Genomic DNA, 14,272 nt, shown 5'->3' with positions numbered 1-14,272 from the left:
TGGGTGTAGTACTTACAGTAGTTGGTGCTGAAAGTGATCCTCTTGCTGAGGTCAGGGTCATCTTGTAATCTCTTATGAACTACCTCCAATGGAGGACAGAGTTGATCATACAGACAATTGGTCTTAAAGGTGCACGATGTTTATGTCTTCAGTAAACCATACAGCCTTGGTGTAGCATCCCCAGGATAAAGCATTTGGTATGAGGTCCAGTCAATAGCATCGCCCTGTTCTTCCTGGTTAAGACAATCAATCACCCTCTTCTGAGACCTGGGCTCATAAGTATTTTTGTCACTGAGCAGTGACAAAATCTTTTCATGATAGTCTTTCCTTGCACCTACACATGTCTGTCTGAAGGGTGACAATGTTGTTGTCATTACTAAGCAATGAGAGTGGCTTCCTCTTCTTTATGCTGATGTTGGAAGCTGGAGGTTTTGCAATGCTGAGGCAGGCCGAAACTTTCATCTGCAGATGTTGGATCTTGTTATACATTCACTGCTTTTATAACAAGATCCTGTTATGAAATGGCTGTGTGCAGGCAGGAGAAGGACCCAAAGTGCAGACTCCGGAGACAGAAAGTAACTCAAAACAGCTTTAATGCTGAACTCAAAAGGGTAACAAAAACTAAGAATACAAAATACACCTACACAGACAAACCACACAGCAAGATAACAGTAGATCACGACAATGACAAACTGAAACACAGGGCTTAAATACACACAGAGCAATCAGGGAATGGACAACAGGAGGGAAACACAGCTGGGGCAAATCAGGCCTAACGAGACAAAGGAAGCAAAACCAGACACATTTACATGAGACACGGATTTTCAAAGTAAAACAGGACACATAACACAGACTGAACTATAGACACATGCTCTGACTGGACACAGAGAGACAGCAACTAGAGAACACAGAGACATAAACCATAAGACAGAACTCCAACAAAGAAACCAAAGACTAGAAATGATAAGTAACATAATAAACTCAAAACTCTGGGTCAACGACCCAGGCATCCTAACAGATCCAGGCTACAGCTAAGGAAAAGGCAGCCAAACAGAGGGTGCACACTTGTAGAGGCATACCTGTATCTGATGTAGCAGGCTGACATTCCCACATCACCATCACTAGCCTAAGCCAACACTGATCCAGAGATGATGACACATCTCAAAACTAGGGCACGTCATCCAAAGTCATAACAGGGCATCAATCCTTTTCTCATTTTCAGTTGTCTTCCTATGTTGCTGCTTGGTTGGGGGTGATTTAAGTGTCTGATTAGTTTTGTTGATACATTTGTTGTTGTGGTGGTCACCCCACAGTTTACTTTGGCGTACTTTGATTCATCACTCACAGTAAAGAGCTTCCATGCCAATGACATGTTGGCTGTGAGTGTGCGCTCACTTATTCACCTGTGGCGCATGAAGTGGTTCAGAATTGGATTGGTGCAGACAGGCTTTCATTGTTCTTGCAAGACAGCGACTGTTTTTATGTGTGCCTTCCCAGGTCCACCATGTCCCCTGCTGCCACTGCCCGGCAACAGCAGGTACAAGCTCACTTCATTGGACGTTCCAGACATGGTGTCTTATCCACTGCCGCAGTCATCCTCGTCATACTCTGGCCATGCCCCCAGTTCTGTTGCCATGGTAAGTGGCCTCCATCCATCCAAGATGAACTGCACCCGCATCTTCAACCTCTTCTGCCTCTACGGCAACATTGAGAAGGTAAGTGTTTGTTTGTGTATTCTTCATGTGTCTTTGGCGTGTTTTTGTAGAAACACGGCAACAGCTGTTAATTTTATTAACAATTAATTAATAATTAGGTTGTAGAAATTGTGCTGGAAGGGAAAAGCTAGTAAAAACAATAAAAAGATTCCAGTGGAAGCAAACTCAGAAATTGTGTGTGTGTCTATCATATCCTGGCCCTTCAGTCCTACTCACAAGTAAATGACAGTATATTGAATGGGATTAGACCTCTGTACATCAACACCTACTGCATTATTTAGAAATGTACTATCCGTTTTCTTGTTGTCACTCATGTGCTTGTGTGTCATTGAATTCTGTTTAATGTCAGGACATGTGATGTACCCCTGCAAACCAAACCAAACCAAACATAGGTCTGATTCTCCTTTTTTAATGTGATATCAGAGATTGTTTACATTGTTTTCTCATACAATTGAAATTTTAACTTTAGGGTTTAATTATCTGCCTCCTCCTGTTCACTTTCGGTATGCCATAAATTACTCCCAGCACTTTAACCCTCTCAGGCTCAAATTAAATTTTTTGTTGCTAATGCACAACCAAGTCCTGCAGTGGTACTTCTAAAAAAAACTCATAAAATATGTATGTGGGGTAATCAGGTTGTTAATTTTTAACTGTTGCAAATCGGCAACGCCTGCCTTGAGAGGGTTAATAATATTTCCATATCTGCTCATCGCTACCTTATAACAAAATAACGAATAGATTCTGCTGCTCCTGTAACACTTAGAGAACTTCCCCAAACATCAAACCCATTCAGTGTTCTCATAGAGTATGTTGATTTCATGACACAGTCAGAATAGCTATATTCTCCAATGTGGATTTTGCAAATTACTACCTGATGTCACAAAAAAGCACAAGTGTAAAATATCCTGACTTTAGATAGCCTTCCAAATGTCCTCTAATGTACACTGTGTCTTCTAATGGTTAACATGAAAGAATGTTTACATCAGTAAAACATGTACACTGCTTTCACAATGTATGGTACCTCTTTAGAACAGCTGTTATCTATGTGCTTGTTATAGGTTAAGTTTATGAAGAGTGTTCCTGGCACAGCGTTGGTTGAGATGGGAGATGAGTATGCTGTGGACAGGGCCATCACACACCTCAACAGCATTAAGGTGTTTGGTAAAAGACTGAATGTCTGGTAAGATGTGCATATCTTTAATTCAATTCAATTCAATTCCATTTTATTTATATAGCGCCAAATCACAACATAAGTCGCCTCAAGGTGCTTCATAGATACAGAGAAAAACCCAACAATCATATGACCCCCTATGAGCAAGCACTTTGGCAACAGTGGGAAGGAAAAACTCCCTTTTAACAGGAAGAAACCTCCGGCAGAACCAGGCTCAGGGAGGGGCGGGGCCATCTGCTGTGACCGGTTGGGGTGAGAGAAGGAAGACAGGATAAAGACATGCTGTGGAAGAGAGACAGAGGTTAATAACAGATATGATTCAATGCAGAGAGGTCTGTTAACACATAGTGAGTGAGAAAGGTGACTGGAAAGGAAAAACTCAATGCATCATGGGAATCCCTACGTCTATTGCAGCATAACTAAGGGAGGATTCAGGGTCACCTGGTCCAGCCCTAACTATATGCTTTAGCAAAAAGGAAAGTTTTAAGCCTAATCTTGAAAGTAGAGATAGTGTCTGTCTCCTGAATCCAAACTGGAAGCTGGTTCCACAGAAGAGGGGCCTGAAAACTGAAGGCTCTCCCTCCCATTCTACTTTTAAATACTCTAGGAACAACAAGTAGGCCTGCAGAGCGAGAGCGAAGTGCTCTAATAGGGTGATATGGTACTACAAGGTCATTAAGATAAGATGGGGCCTGATTATTTAAGACCTTGTATGTGAGGAGCAGGATTTTGAATTCAATTCTGGATTTAACAGGAAGCCAATGAAGGGAAGCCAAAACAGGAGAAATCTGCTCTCTCTTTCTAGTCCCTGTCAGGACTCTTGCTGCAGCATTTTGGATCAGCTGAAGGCTTTTCAGTGAGTTTTTTGGACATCCTGATAATAATGAATTGCAGTCGTCCAGCCTGGAAGTAATAAATGCATGAACTAGTTTTTCAGCTGAGCCTGGTTCTGCCGGAGATTTCTTCCTGTTAAAAGGGAGTTTTTCCTTCCCACTGTCGCCAAAGTGCTTCCTTAGTGGGTCATATGATTGTTGGGGAGTTTTCTTTATTTTTTTTGTGTTTATCTTACAACATAAAGCGCACTGAGGCAATTTGGCACCATATACTTCTTTATTTCTGTGTATATTATCTAGACTATTTCATGATCAGTAGATTTGTTATGCATGGATTTGATAAGAAAAGTAACACAGTTGATGTTTTTGGTTTTTGCAGTGTGTCGAAGCAGCACGCAGTAATCCCCAGCCAGGTTTTTGAGTTAGAGGATGGCAGCAGCAGCTATAAGGACTTTGCTATGACCAGAAACAATCGCTTTAGCAGTGCCGGACAAGCCTCCAAAAACATCATCCAGCCTCCATCTGCAGTGTTGCACTACTATAACGTTCCTCCGTGCATATCACAGGATCATTTACTGAGGGTAAAGTACTTCTGTCTGTTCGCTGTCCGTCTTTTCTGTGTAACTGTAAAGAACTGTTTAAAAGTATTCCAAACCTCCTAAAACATTTTCTATCCTATCATACAGAGATGTATCCAAAATCTACTTCATAATTTCTTGTTTTTTCCTGAATTAATATGATTATTATCTTGGAAATTCCAAAAAAACCCATTGTTATTAAGAAGACTGCCCTGTTTTTCTGAATTAACAAGATATCCTTAAATGCCCAAAGATCCTCTCTTGAGTTGAGCCTGATTTCTTGAGCAGTCTTTGCCATAAAGAAATCCACTCCCACATTGTATAACAAATGCTGATAAGTTGTATGTTTAATTGTTGCCTAGTGCAGAACTGCTCACACGCTGCTGTCTGTGTTTCTGTAGCTGTGCACGGAGCATGATCTGCCTGGCTTTGTCAAATTTAAGATGTTTGATGCCAAACGTAAGTAGACATTTGATTGAACAGATGAAGTCTCGTGAATGTGGTCATCGCCTGCCTTTTAATGTTCAGTCTCTTTTTTCAGCCTCTTCTAAGACCATCTCCGGCTTGTTGGAGTTTGACAGTAAGACAGAGGCTGTGGAGGTTCTTACTGTTCTCAACCACTACCAGATTAGGATTCCCAGTAAGTCCATGAGAAAAACATCCATCACTGCCTACTCTGTCAGTCTCATGCTGGAAACTTCACAAATAATTCCTGAATGTGGAGCTGGAAAATACATCTGAAGTAGAAAAAATTATTTAGATAGCTTCCACAACTTTTTCATTGTCAGGAAAAATGTTGTTTATGAGCGCGCACGTTTTAATATGTGCAAACAAGAGCCGAATGAGACTGTTGATGCATTCGTGACTGCCTTGCATGCATTAGCAGAGACAGAATAGTAGTGGGCTTGGCCAACACGAGGCTGTCTGAGTGCATGCAGATGGAAAAAGACTTGGACTTGGATAAAGCTATAAATATGGCCAGGCAGTCAGAAGAAATCAAAAAGCAACAGTCAGCTTTGAGAAGTGAAACAAATGTAATGCATGTAAATGCGAAAACAGTTGACAGAGTGATACAAAAGCACGACAAAACAAAGTTCAACATGTTCAAAAATAAAACTGTCAAAACACAACAGCAATATAGCAAGAGACAAAGTAATAAATGCTACAAGTGCGGAGGCTCTCCACATCCGAAACCTGAGTGCCCAGCAAATGATGCAAAATGTCATTTATGTGGAAAAAAAGGTCACTACCAGCGAGTCTGCAGACAAAGCAAGACAGTGCAAAGTATTGAGGAGGAAGAGGAGCAAGGTTTCTTCCTAGGCTCAGTTTCCAGTGACGGCCAGGCGTGGACAGCCATCATACAAGTGAAAGATGCAAAAATCACTTTCAAACTGGATACTGGAGCAGATGTGACTGTAATAGCTGACTCGGACTTATCAAAGATTTTTGCTAACGAACACAGACCAGTCCTCCAGCAGCCAGAAAAACCTTTGTTAGGCCCTGGAAAAACACCACTGGACGTTGCAGGTTTTACAAAGCTACAGCTCAACTACGGAGCGAAACAGACAACAGAGAAGGTCTATGTTGTAAGAAACCTGAGCACTCCACTGCTAGGCCTGCCCGCCATTACAGCTCTTGGCCTACTGGTGCGAGTTGACGCGGTTTCAATGGACACTCTGAAGACTACTTACCCTAAACTTTGCAATGGTCTAGGGAAAGTGCAGCGGGCCTATCACATTAAACTCAAACCGAATGCTGTGCCGTACTCACTCACAACTCCGCGAAGGCTTCCTCTGCCTCTGATGGGAAGGGTAAAAGAGGAACTCCAACGAATGGAAGAGCTTGGTGTCATTACCCGAGTTGAGGAACCAACGGATTGGTGTGCCGGCATGGTTGTTGTTCCAAAGAAAAACAGCCCTAGGCTAAGACTTTGCGTAGACTTTACCGGACTAAATGAGTATGTGTGCAGGGAAAAATATGTGCTGCCATCGGTTGAACAAAGTCTCGGAATGCTCGCAGGAGCCAAAGTGTTTAGCAAACTGGATGCCAACATGGGCTCCTGGCAGATTCCCCTGTCCGATGAGTCTGCCAAACTCACCACCTTCATCACACCCTTTGGGCGGTTCCACTTTAACCGCCTACCGTTTGGGATCAACTCAGCGCCCGAACACTTTCAGCGCATGATGGCGGAGGTCATCGAGGGTCTCGAAGGAGTGGTGTGTCACATTGACGATGTGTTGGTGTGGGGACGTAACCATCAGGAGCACGATTCCTGTCTCCATGCTACGCTGCAAAGACTGGAAAAAGCAGGCATAACGCTGAATGTTGAAAAATGCGAGCTCTCCCAGAGCAAGGTTGCTTTCTTGGGTCACATCATAGCGGATACAGGAATCAGTCCCGACCCGAAGAAAACGGAGGCAATTACAGAAATGACAGAGCCAACTAATGTGTCAGAGTTGCGCAGTTTTCTGGGCATGGTGAATCAAGTGGGCAAGTTCATCCCCCATTTAGCTGAAAAAGACAAAGCCCTGCGAGATCTTCTTTCCAAAAAGAACGCATGGTATTGGGGAACTGACCAAGTGAGAGCTTTCAAAACATTACGAGATGCCCTGACCTCACCCCCAGTGCTCGCAATGTATGACCCCAACAGAGACATTAAAGTATCAGCAGATGCTTCATCCTATGGTCTCGGAGGTGTTCTTTTGCAGCTGTGGGAAGAAGGATGGCGACCAGTGGCGTATGCATCGAGGTCCCTTTCTCCTACAGAACAACGATACGCACAAGTGGAAAAAGAGGCACTGGCATCTACATGGGCGTGTGAGCGTTTTCGTGATTTCCTGATTGGTAAACATTTTTGTCTTGAAACGGACCACAAACCTCTCGTTTCCTTACTGGGAGGACAAGCTCTGGATCTCTTGCCACCCAGGATCCAGCGATTCAGAATGAGACTCATGCGTTACTCGTAAACTGTGCAGTACGCCCCAGGGAAATCGCTCTGGACAGCAGATACTTTGTCCCGCTCACCTCTGAAAAAACCAATGAACCTGTCAGACAAAGAGCTGATGGAAAGCACAGACATATATGTCGACAGTATTGTAGCAAACATGCCTGTCAGTTCATCATATATGCAAACACTGAAGGAACAACTGAAAAACGACAGTGTGTTTGCTCGTGTCATGGACATGTGCACCGAAGGCTGGCCAGAACATGCAAAACAAGAGCCTTTACTGCGAAATTACTGGCCTGACCGAGCCACGCTCACTGTTGAAGACGGCCTTTTGTTAAAAGACACACGGCTTGTCATTCCTTCAGCAATGAGAAACGAGGTGCTGGAAAAACTACACGAAGGACACCAAGGTGTTGTAAAATGTAAAGCTCGTGCACGCCAAACAGTGTGGTGGCCCGGGCTGAGTCAACAAATCTCTGAGATGCTGCTCAAGTGCAAAACGTGTATTCAAGAAAGACACAATAACAGTGAGCCACTCATGCCAACAGAATACCCTGCCCGCCCATGGCAGAGAGTGGGCACAGATCTTTTCGAGCTGGGAGGGAAAACTTACCTTCTCGCTGTTGACTATCACTCTAGATTTGTTGAGATTGCTTTGTTAAACAGGACAAAATCAAACGATGTCATTACTCACCTGAAATCTTTCTTTGCCCGTCACGGCATCCCAGAGGTCCTCATGTCTGATAATGGGCCACAGTATTCAGGTCAAATCTTTACAGACTTTGCAGCAGCATACGGCTTCAAACACATCACAAGCAGTCCCAAGTTTCCGCAAAGTAATGGAGAAGCAGAACGTGCTGTGCAGACTGTAAAAAATCTTCTGAAAAAAGCAGCTGATCCTTATCTAGCTCTTCTTGCCTATAGAGCTACACCACTGCAGTCCGGATACAGCCCTGCAGAGCTTTTAATGGGCAGACGTCTGCGAACCACACTGCCGATACTTCCATCGCAGCTGGAGCCCACACTGCCGGACAACGCACTGCTCGCTCGAAAGGAAAGGGAGAAGAGGATGATGGACATGGCAAACTTCAACAGGCACCACCGCGCAAAACCTTTATGCAGCCTGTCCCCAGGAGAGCAAGCTTGGGTGACTGATGTCAAAACTACAGGCACTGTTATCCAAAATCACTCTACACCCCGATCATACACAGTGGAGTTACCACAAGGGACTGTGAGGCGTAATCGTGTGCATTTGATTCCTTTAAGTTCACCTGTGCATGAACCTGCTAATGTGCCTGTGTTGCAGAAGCCTCAAACACCCAGTGTGATCCCTGCTACACCTGTTAACACTGATGTGGTCAGAACCAAGTCAGGGAGGCCAATAGTTAAACCTAAAAAGTTAGATCTGTAAGAGAGAAAAAAAAAGGTTGTTGTTATATAACTGTGTTATAATGGTTTTGTAGAGCACAGTAAAATAAAGCTAAAAAGAGTTGTTAAGAAAAGAAAAGAACAAGAAAACAAAAACAAAAGGTTAAAAATGTAATGCAGATTGTTTGCCAGATGTTCTTGTATGGCTTTGAAAAAGAGAAAAAAAGAATCAAGAGGTAGTCTGGTTGGAAGTTCTGTCTTGAGGAAAGGAATATTCTGTTTTTGTTTAAAAGGGGATGTGGTGTATTCATAATTGTCTCTGGTACATTTGTTGTATGGGCAGTATGTGTTCACTGTTTGATTGTGTAATTACGTGTTACGCACTGGCAATGCATGCCGGTAGATGGTAATACAGGAAGTAAAGAGATGGTCTTACCGCACACAGTGGTCCCGCGTACTTATTCAGATTCAGAGTAAGAATCACACAACTGATGCAAGCCAGGTCCTTTTATTAAGCAAAACTGTGATTAATAGTTAAATATTATTGTTGAGGGGCACAGACAGGACTCCGCACGCACGCACACATTAAAAAAATAATAATAATTTTTAAAAAAAAAGTTGCCTCAACAAAAGGGCACTTTGGGCACCCATCAGGAAAGGGGCGGGTGCTCAAGCCCCTCTAGCCCCCCCCTCTGCACGTGCCTGCTGCAGGTATCAGGCTGTTGTTCTCCTTCATCTCATAGTGGACAGAAATTAGACCATTGTCCTCACTTGGTCTGAGGACAATGGTATACACACACACACACACACACACACACACACACACACACACACACACACACACACACACACACACACTTTTCCAGCTAAATGCAAATACATGGAAGGGAGCCTTATCAAGCCAAACCTGTACCATTCCTTTTGCCCTCACATCTTTATCACAGTTGATATACCAGTCAGGCTGTTATGCTAAGTATGCATTTGTTTGTGTTTCTTTTTTCAGATGGGTCCAACCCATACACACTCAAACTGTGTTTTTCCACCTCATCACATCTATAAAGAGCTACCGAGCTTACAGAGAGCTGCTGGACCTGCTGATAGCTGACCTCTGACCAAAGGAGGGAGCATGAAAGGCAGACGCGAAGAGGAGTGAGGCAGAGAGAAACACAGATGAGAATAATAAAGGATGGAAATGGACGGGTATTTATAGAGTGCTTTTCTAGTCTTACTGACCAATCAAAGCACTTTGAGTTTGATGGCCACCAAAGAAGAACGTGGTAATGGACACTCTGAGGAATCCACTCTACATTTAGACGTCTGTACAGGCAACTGAAGTCACATTTTATGTTTAAAAAAATGTAAAAAAAAATTAAAAATGGAAACAATTTTAACTTGCTGTCATTTAAGGTTTCTTAGTGTTACATAAACTTGCTGCCCTGTGGGAGCTAAGCTTACAGGCCGAGCTTTCACTGCAGTGCTTGGTCAGCATGAGATGCGTAGCTAATTTATGAGTTTACTATAAAAATATTAACACATGACATCTGGAGGAATCATGTTAGGAATGTCATCAAGGTTTCAATGACTATTTATGTTTATCAGAAACAAAACTTTATTGTTCATGTAAAAAATCAGAACCGCGTCTGGTTTGTTTTAGCCTAACCTGAAGAAATGAATCCAATATGTAGACTAACTTGTAGAGAAGAAACTCTCTCTGTCATGATATTTGCTGAGAAACTTCAGAGGACGATACACATTTTATACACCTCAAGTGTCCCGAAGCAGCCCACGTCAGAAACCTGTCTAATGACATATTAATAAGCAGCTTGGAATGAGTTTCCATGTCTGGACATGTTAAAAAATGAGATGTTGACATCGACTGAAAACATTTTTCATATATTTTAAAGTGGATCAAAGTTATTTTCCCCACTTAATGTGAGTTTAAAATGAGTCTACTGACGTTTTCCCCAGAATTCTGTGCATATATCTGTAGATCTTTTAATATATCAGTATTTGAATTACTGTACACAGAAAATTGTAGTGGGTTTTATTAGAGTCAGCTGCGACCTCTTGTGTTTTCTGTATAAATAGAAATCAATTGCGTGCTGTGTCCATTTGAGGTCATTTTAGAATCAAAATGTATGTTATTGTCACAGAGTTGCTGGACTCTCCTTTATTGTAACAGTGAAATAGATGTGAACTGAAAACAGTGCAAATCTACAGTCCAGAGATCAGAATATGAGTTATTCTTCTTTATCTGATTCAGGACTTCTTTGATCTGTAGCAAGCTGAAAACAACATTAGCCACGAGTCTGAGAGGAGGCTTCTGCATGTAACTGCACTCAATGCTTCTTAGATGATTAAACTGGGGATACTGGACACATTGCATCAGCTTGTCAGCATGATCTTTAAATGTCCCTGCTGTTACCTTAAGATAACATGTTTTCAGTTGTAACAGGATGTAAACTACCTGTGTTGATATATATGGAAACGGCAATTTTATTTATGCAGCACACGTGCTAAAACCCGTGTACGTTTACAATGCCTTAAGGCAATGAGAACCACAAAATATACGTTTAAAAAGCAGAAAAAAGTCAAATAAAAAACACCCACTGAGTGAAGGCCTGTGTAACTAAAAAGGTGTTGAGTGAGCACAGCTTTGACTGATCTCAGGTCAGCAAGCAGCAGGACGTCATCCTTACATCTAATATTGTGATCGAACAGTTAAAAGATGTGAACCTGAAGACCTGAGCTTTAACTTGAAATGCGCTGTAGCTCATTCCAGTATAAAATGCGTTGATGTTGAAAAAAGAATAACAGAAGTACCATTTGTCCAAGCAGAAAAGAAAAACGTAAATGTTGGAATCTGACACTTTTACAAGAGCAGAGGGATCACATCTAACCTGGGAGGAAACATTTCCTGATGGTTGTGGTCTTTTCCAGGATCACATAACTGTGTGTGCGTCATGTGACATTTCACCCACAGTCACATGATCTCGAGCCATTTTAACACCGGTGGGGGATTTTGGACCTTTGAGTTGGACAGTGCTCTCCTGCATTACGCTACTAACAATGATGAAATCAGATTTGGAGGAATGCTCGTCATCACTTATGCTGGATTTTAGAGATTTGGAGAATAAATATCAGGGAGAGTTTGAATCATTAAGTGTCCCAAACTCGATCTCTTAATTGCATCTGCATCATAGAAATATGTGATCTGTTTGCACAACAGTTACTGAGGACAGAAGGAAAAACTCGTAATAAAAAGCATTTTAATTTGTGCAATATTCCGTCTGTTAATCTCAAATCTAAGGTAAAAAAGGTAAAACTGTTTTGGATCAAATACAAAGAGCCAAGTGTCTCTGTTTAGTCAGACTCACGGATTCTAGAACTGAGGCGTCCTTGTTGTAAATAATATTTGAACATAAGCAATAATAACAGACAAGTTGTTGCTTATGTACTTGCTGTGTAACAGTTGTAAATGGGCACTAAGAGGTTTGTATGTAACGTGCTGTTTCTACAGTGATTTCATTTGTTTTTTGGTTACTTTGGGGTGTTTTTGGACAAATGAGGGCCTTTGAGTTCTTAACCCTCTCAGCACTGAAATAACAGAAATGTTATATTTTTGTTACTAAATATAGTTACATGGGTTACTTGTGTTCAAAATGTTACATTCAGATGATGGAATTCGCTGTTACATACTAACTTTTATCTTTTAGTTCTACATTTGTTCTTTTGTAAAGTGTGAACGACCCAGTGCAGCAGTAAAATGTAAACCGTGGCAAAAGCCTGAGTGTTAATCACATAACTGATGGTTTGAGACAAGGAAGCAGGTATAAGTTATGATTTTAAGACAGTAAATGTTTGATATTGTTAATAGTTTGTTGTCATTAAAAAAATCCTAAAACAATGTTGTTTTATTTCAAGACATTCTGTGGTCTAAATGATACGTACCTGTTCAAACTGAATAAACCTGTTTTGAGGCTGTAAAGCCGCACACAGAGCTGTGCCCTCACATCGTTATCAATGTCAGCTGAAAACCTGCGTGATAAGGATCCTCGTTTATTGTTTGCATCAGGATTTTTATACAAACAAAAGAAAGACCAGGAAGTCTTTGCACATTTTGTTTCCATATTTAGCTGTTTCTGCACAGTCTGTAATGAGCTACAGTTGCAAGCGTAGTTTGAAACCATGGACATAGTTGAATTGAACTGGGAAAAAAATGAATTATTCCACTAAACACCCAATGAGAAGGCGACAGTAACAGTACAATGCTAATATAACAGAAGTACATGCCTCCATAGAGTACATAATGAATTATATTCAGTATTATAAATGTATCAGCAGTTTTTATGTTAACTCAGTTTTGTCTCACTGTACACACTGTATTAGTCTTCTTTGAGAAACAGCTGGAACATCCTGCCTCCACCCTTTTCATGAAATCTTTTAAAGATGTTGGTGTGCTTGTATTAACTGAAACATGTCATCGAAACGAGCTGCTCAGTCACTGCCCTCCAGGATGTGATGATGTCACAGCTGTCTTTAAAATGAAAGACAATGTCTACACGTAAGAATAGACTCTCCCCCCCCCCTCTCCCCCCCTCCCCTCCTCCCAAACACCTCCCAGTGTCACAGTGGATCAGGTCAGGAGGCAACTGAGGAAGCTTCGCCCCAGAAAGGCAGCAGGCCCAGACAAGGTGTGTCCTAGGATGCTTAAGGCGTGTGCTGCTGAACTTGGGGAGCCGCTACAACGAGTCTTCAACCTCAGTCTGCGACTGGGGAGAGTGCCCGCCCTATGGAAGACATCCTGCATCGTCCCGGTCCCCAAAAAGAACCGGCCCAATGAGCTGAATGACTTCCGACCGGTGGCACTGACGTCACATCTTATGAAGACTCTAGAGCGGCTCTTCCTCAACCTCCTCCGACCACAGGTACAACATGCCCAGGACCCACTACAGTTTGCATACAAGGCGGGTGTCGGAGTGGAGGATGCCATCCTGTACCTCCTACACAGAGCCCACTCACACCTGGATGGGGGAAAAGGCACGGTCAGGATCCTGTTTCTTGACTTTTCCAGTGCCTTTAATACCATCCGGCCCTGTATGCTTCAGGAAAAACTGAACAGGATGGAGGTGGACCCCTGCCTGGTGGCTTGGATCTCCGACTACCTCACCGACAGACCACAGTACGTCAGGCTGAAGGACATCACGTCTGACACTGTGGTCAGCAGCACAGGAGCACCACAGGGAACTGTGCTGTCCCCTCTTCTCTTCACCCTGTACACCTCTGACTTCTGCTACAACTCTGAATTATGCCACATTCAGAAGTTTGCAGATGACACGGCCATCATGGGGTGTATCTGGGATGATCAGGAAGAGGAGTACAGAAGTCTGGTGAGGAACTTTGTCGCATGGAGTCACACAAACCACCTGCAACTCAACACCTCAAAGACTAAGGAACTGGTTGTGGACTTCGGGAGGTCCAGAGAAGGTCCACTGCCGGTTCAGATAGAGGGGGAGGAGGTGGAGGTGGTCAACAAGTACAAGTACCTCGGGCTGTGGGTGGACAATAAACTGGACTGGTCATGCAACACAGAGCACCTGTATAAAAAAGCCCAAAGCCGACTGTACTTCCTCAGGAGGCTGAGGTCTTTTAACATCTGC

The 14,272-nt window shown here is 42.7% G+C and overlaps 1 protein-coding gene across 1 annotated transcript in view; it reads left to right on the top strand.

The window, feature by feature from the left end:
* Window positions 1–11,304, top strand: part of LOC101468663 (heterogeneous nuclear ribonucleoprotein L-like) — a 68,867-nt gene extending 57,563 nt beyond the window's left edge. The window contains exons 9-14 of the mRNA XM_004572025.3: window positions 1,498–1,715; window positions 2,774–2,895; window positions 4,099–4,300; window positions 4,699–4,756; window positions 4,839–4,937; window positions 9,616–11,304. Coding sequence (XP_004572082.1) covers window positions 1,498–1,715; window positions 2,774–2,895; window positions 4,099–4,300; window positions 4,699–4,756; window positions 4,839–4,937; window positions 9,616–9,671 — 755 coding nt within the window. The 3' untranslated portion in view covers window positions 9,672–11,304. The remainder of the gene's footprint in view (window positions 1–1,497; window positions 1,716–2,773; window positions 2,896–4,098; window positions 4,301–4,698; window positions 4,757–4,838; window positions 4,938–9,615) is intronic.
* Window positions 11,305–14,272: the final 2,968 nt, after the last annotated feature.

Source organism: Maylandia zebra, linkage group LG13 (assembly GCF_041146795.1).
Source record: "Maylandia zebra isolate NMK-2024a linkage group LG13, Mzebra_GT3a, whole genome shotgun sequence".
Classification (NCBI taxonomy): Eukaryota; Metazoa; Chordata; class Actinopteri; order Cichliformes; family Cichlidae; genus Maylandia; species Maylandia zebra.
This window is presented reverse-complemented; position numbering and strand designations above follow the sequence as displayed.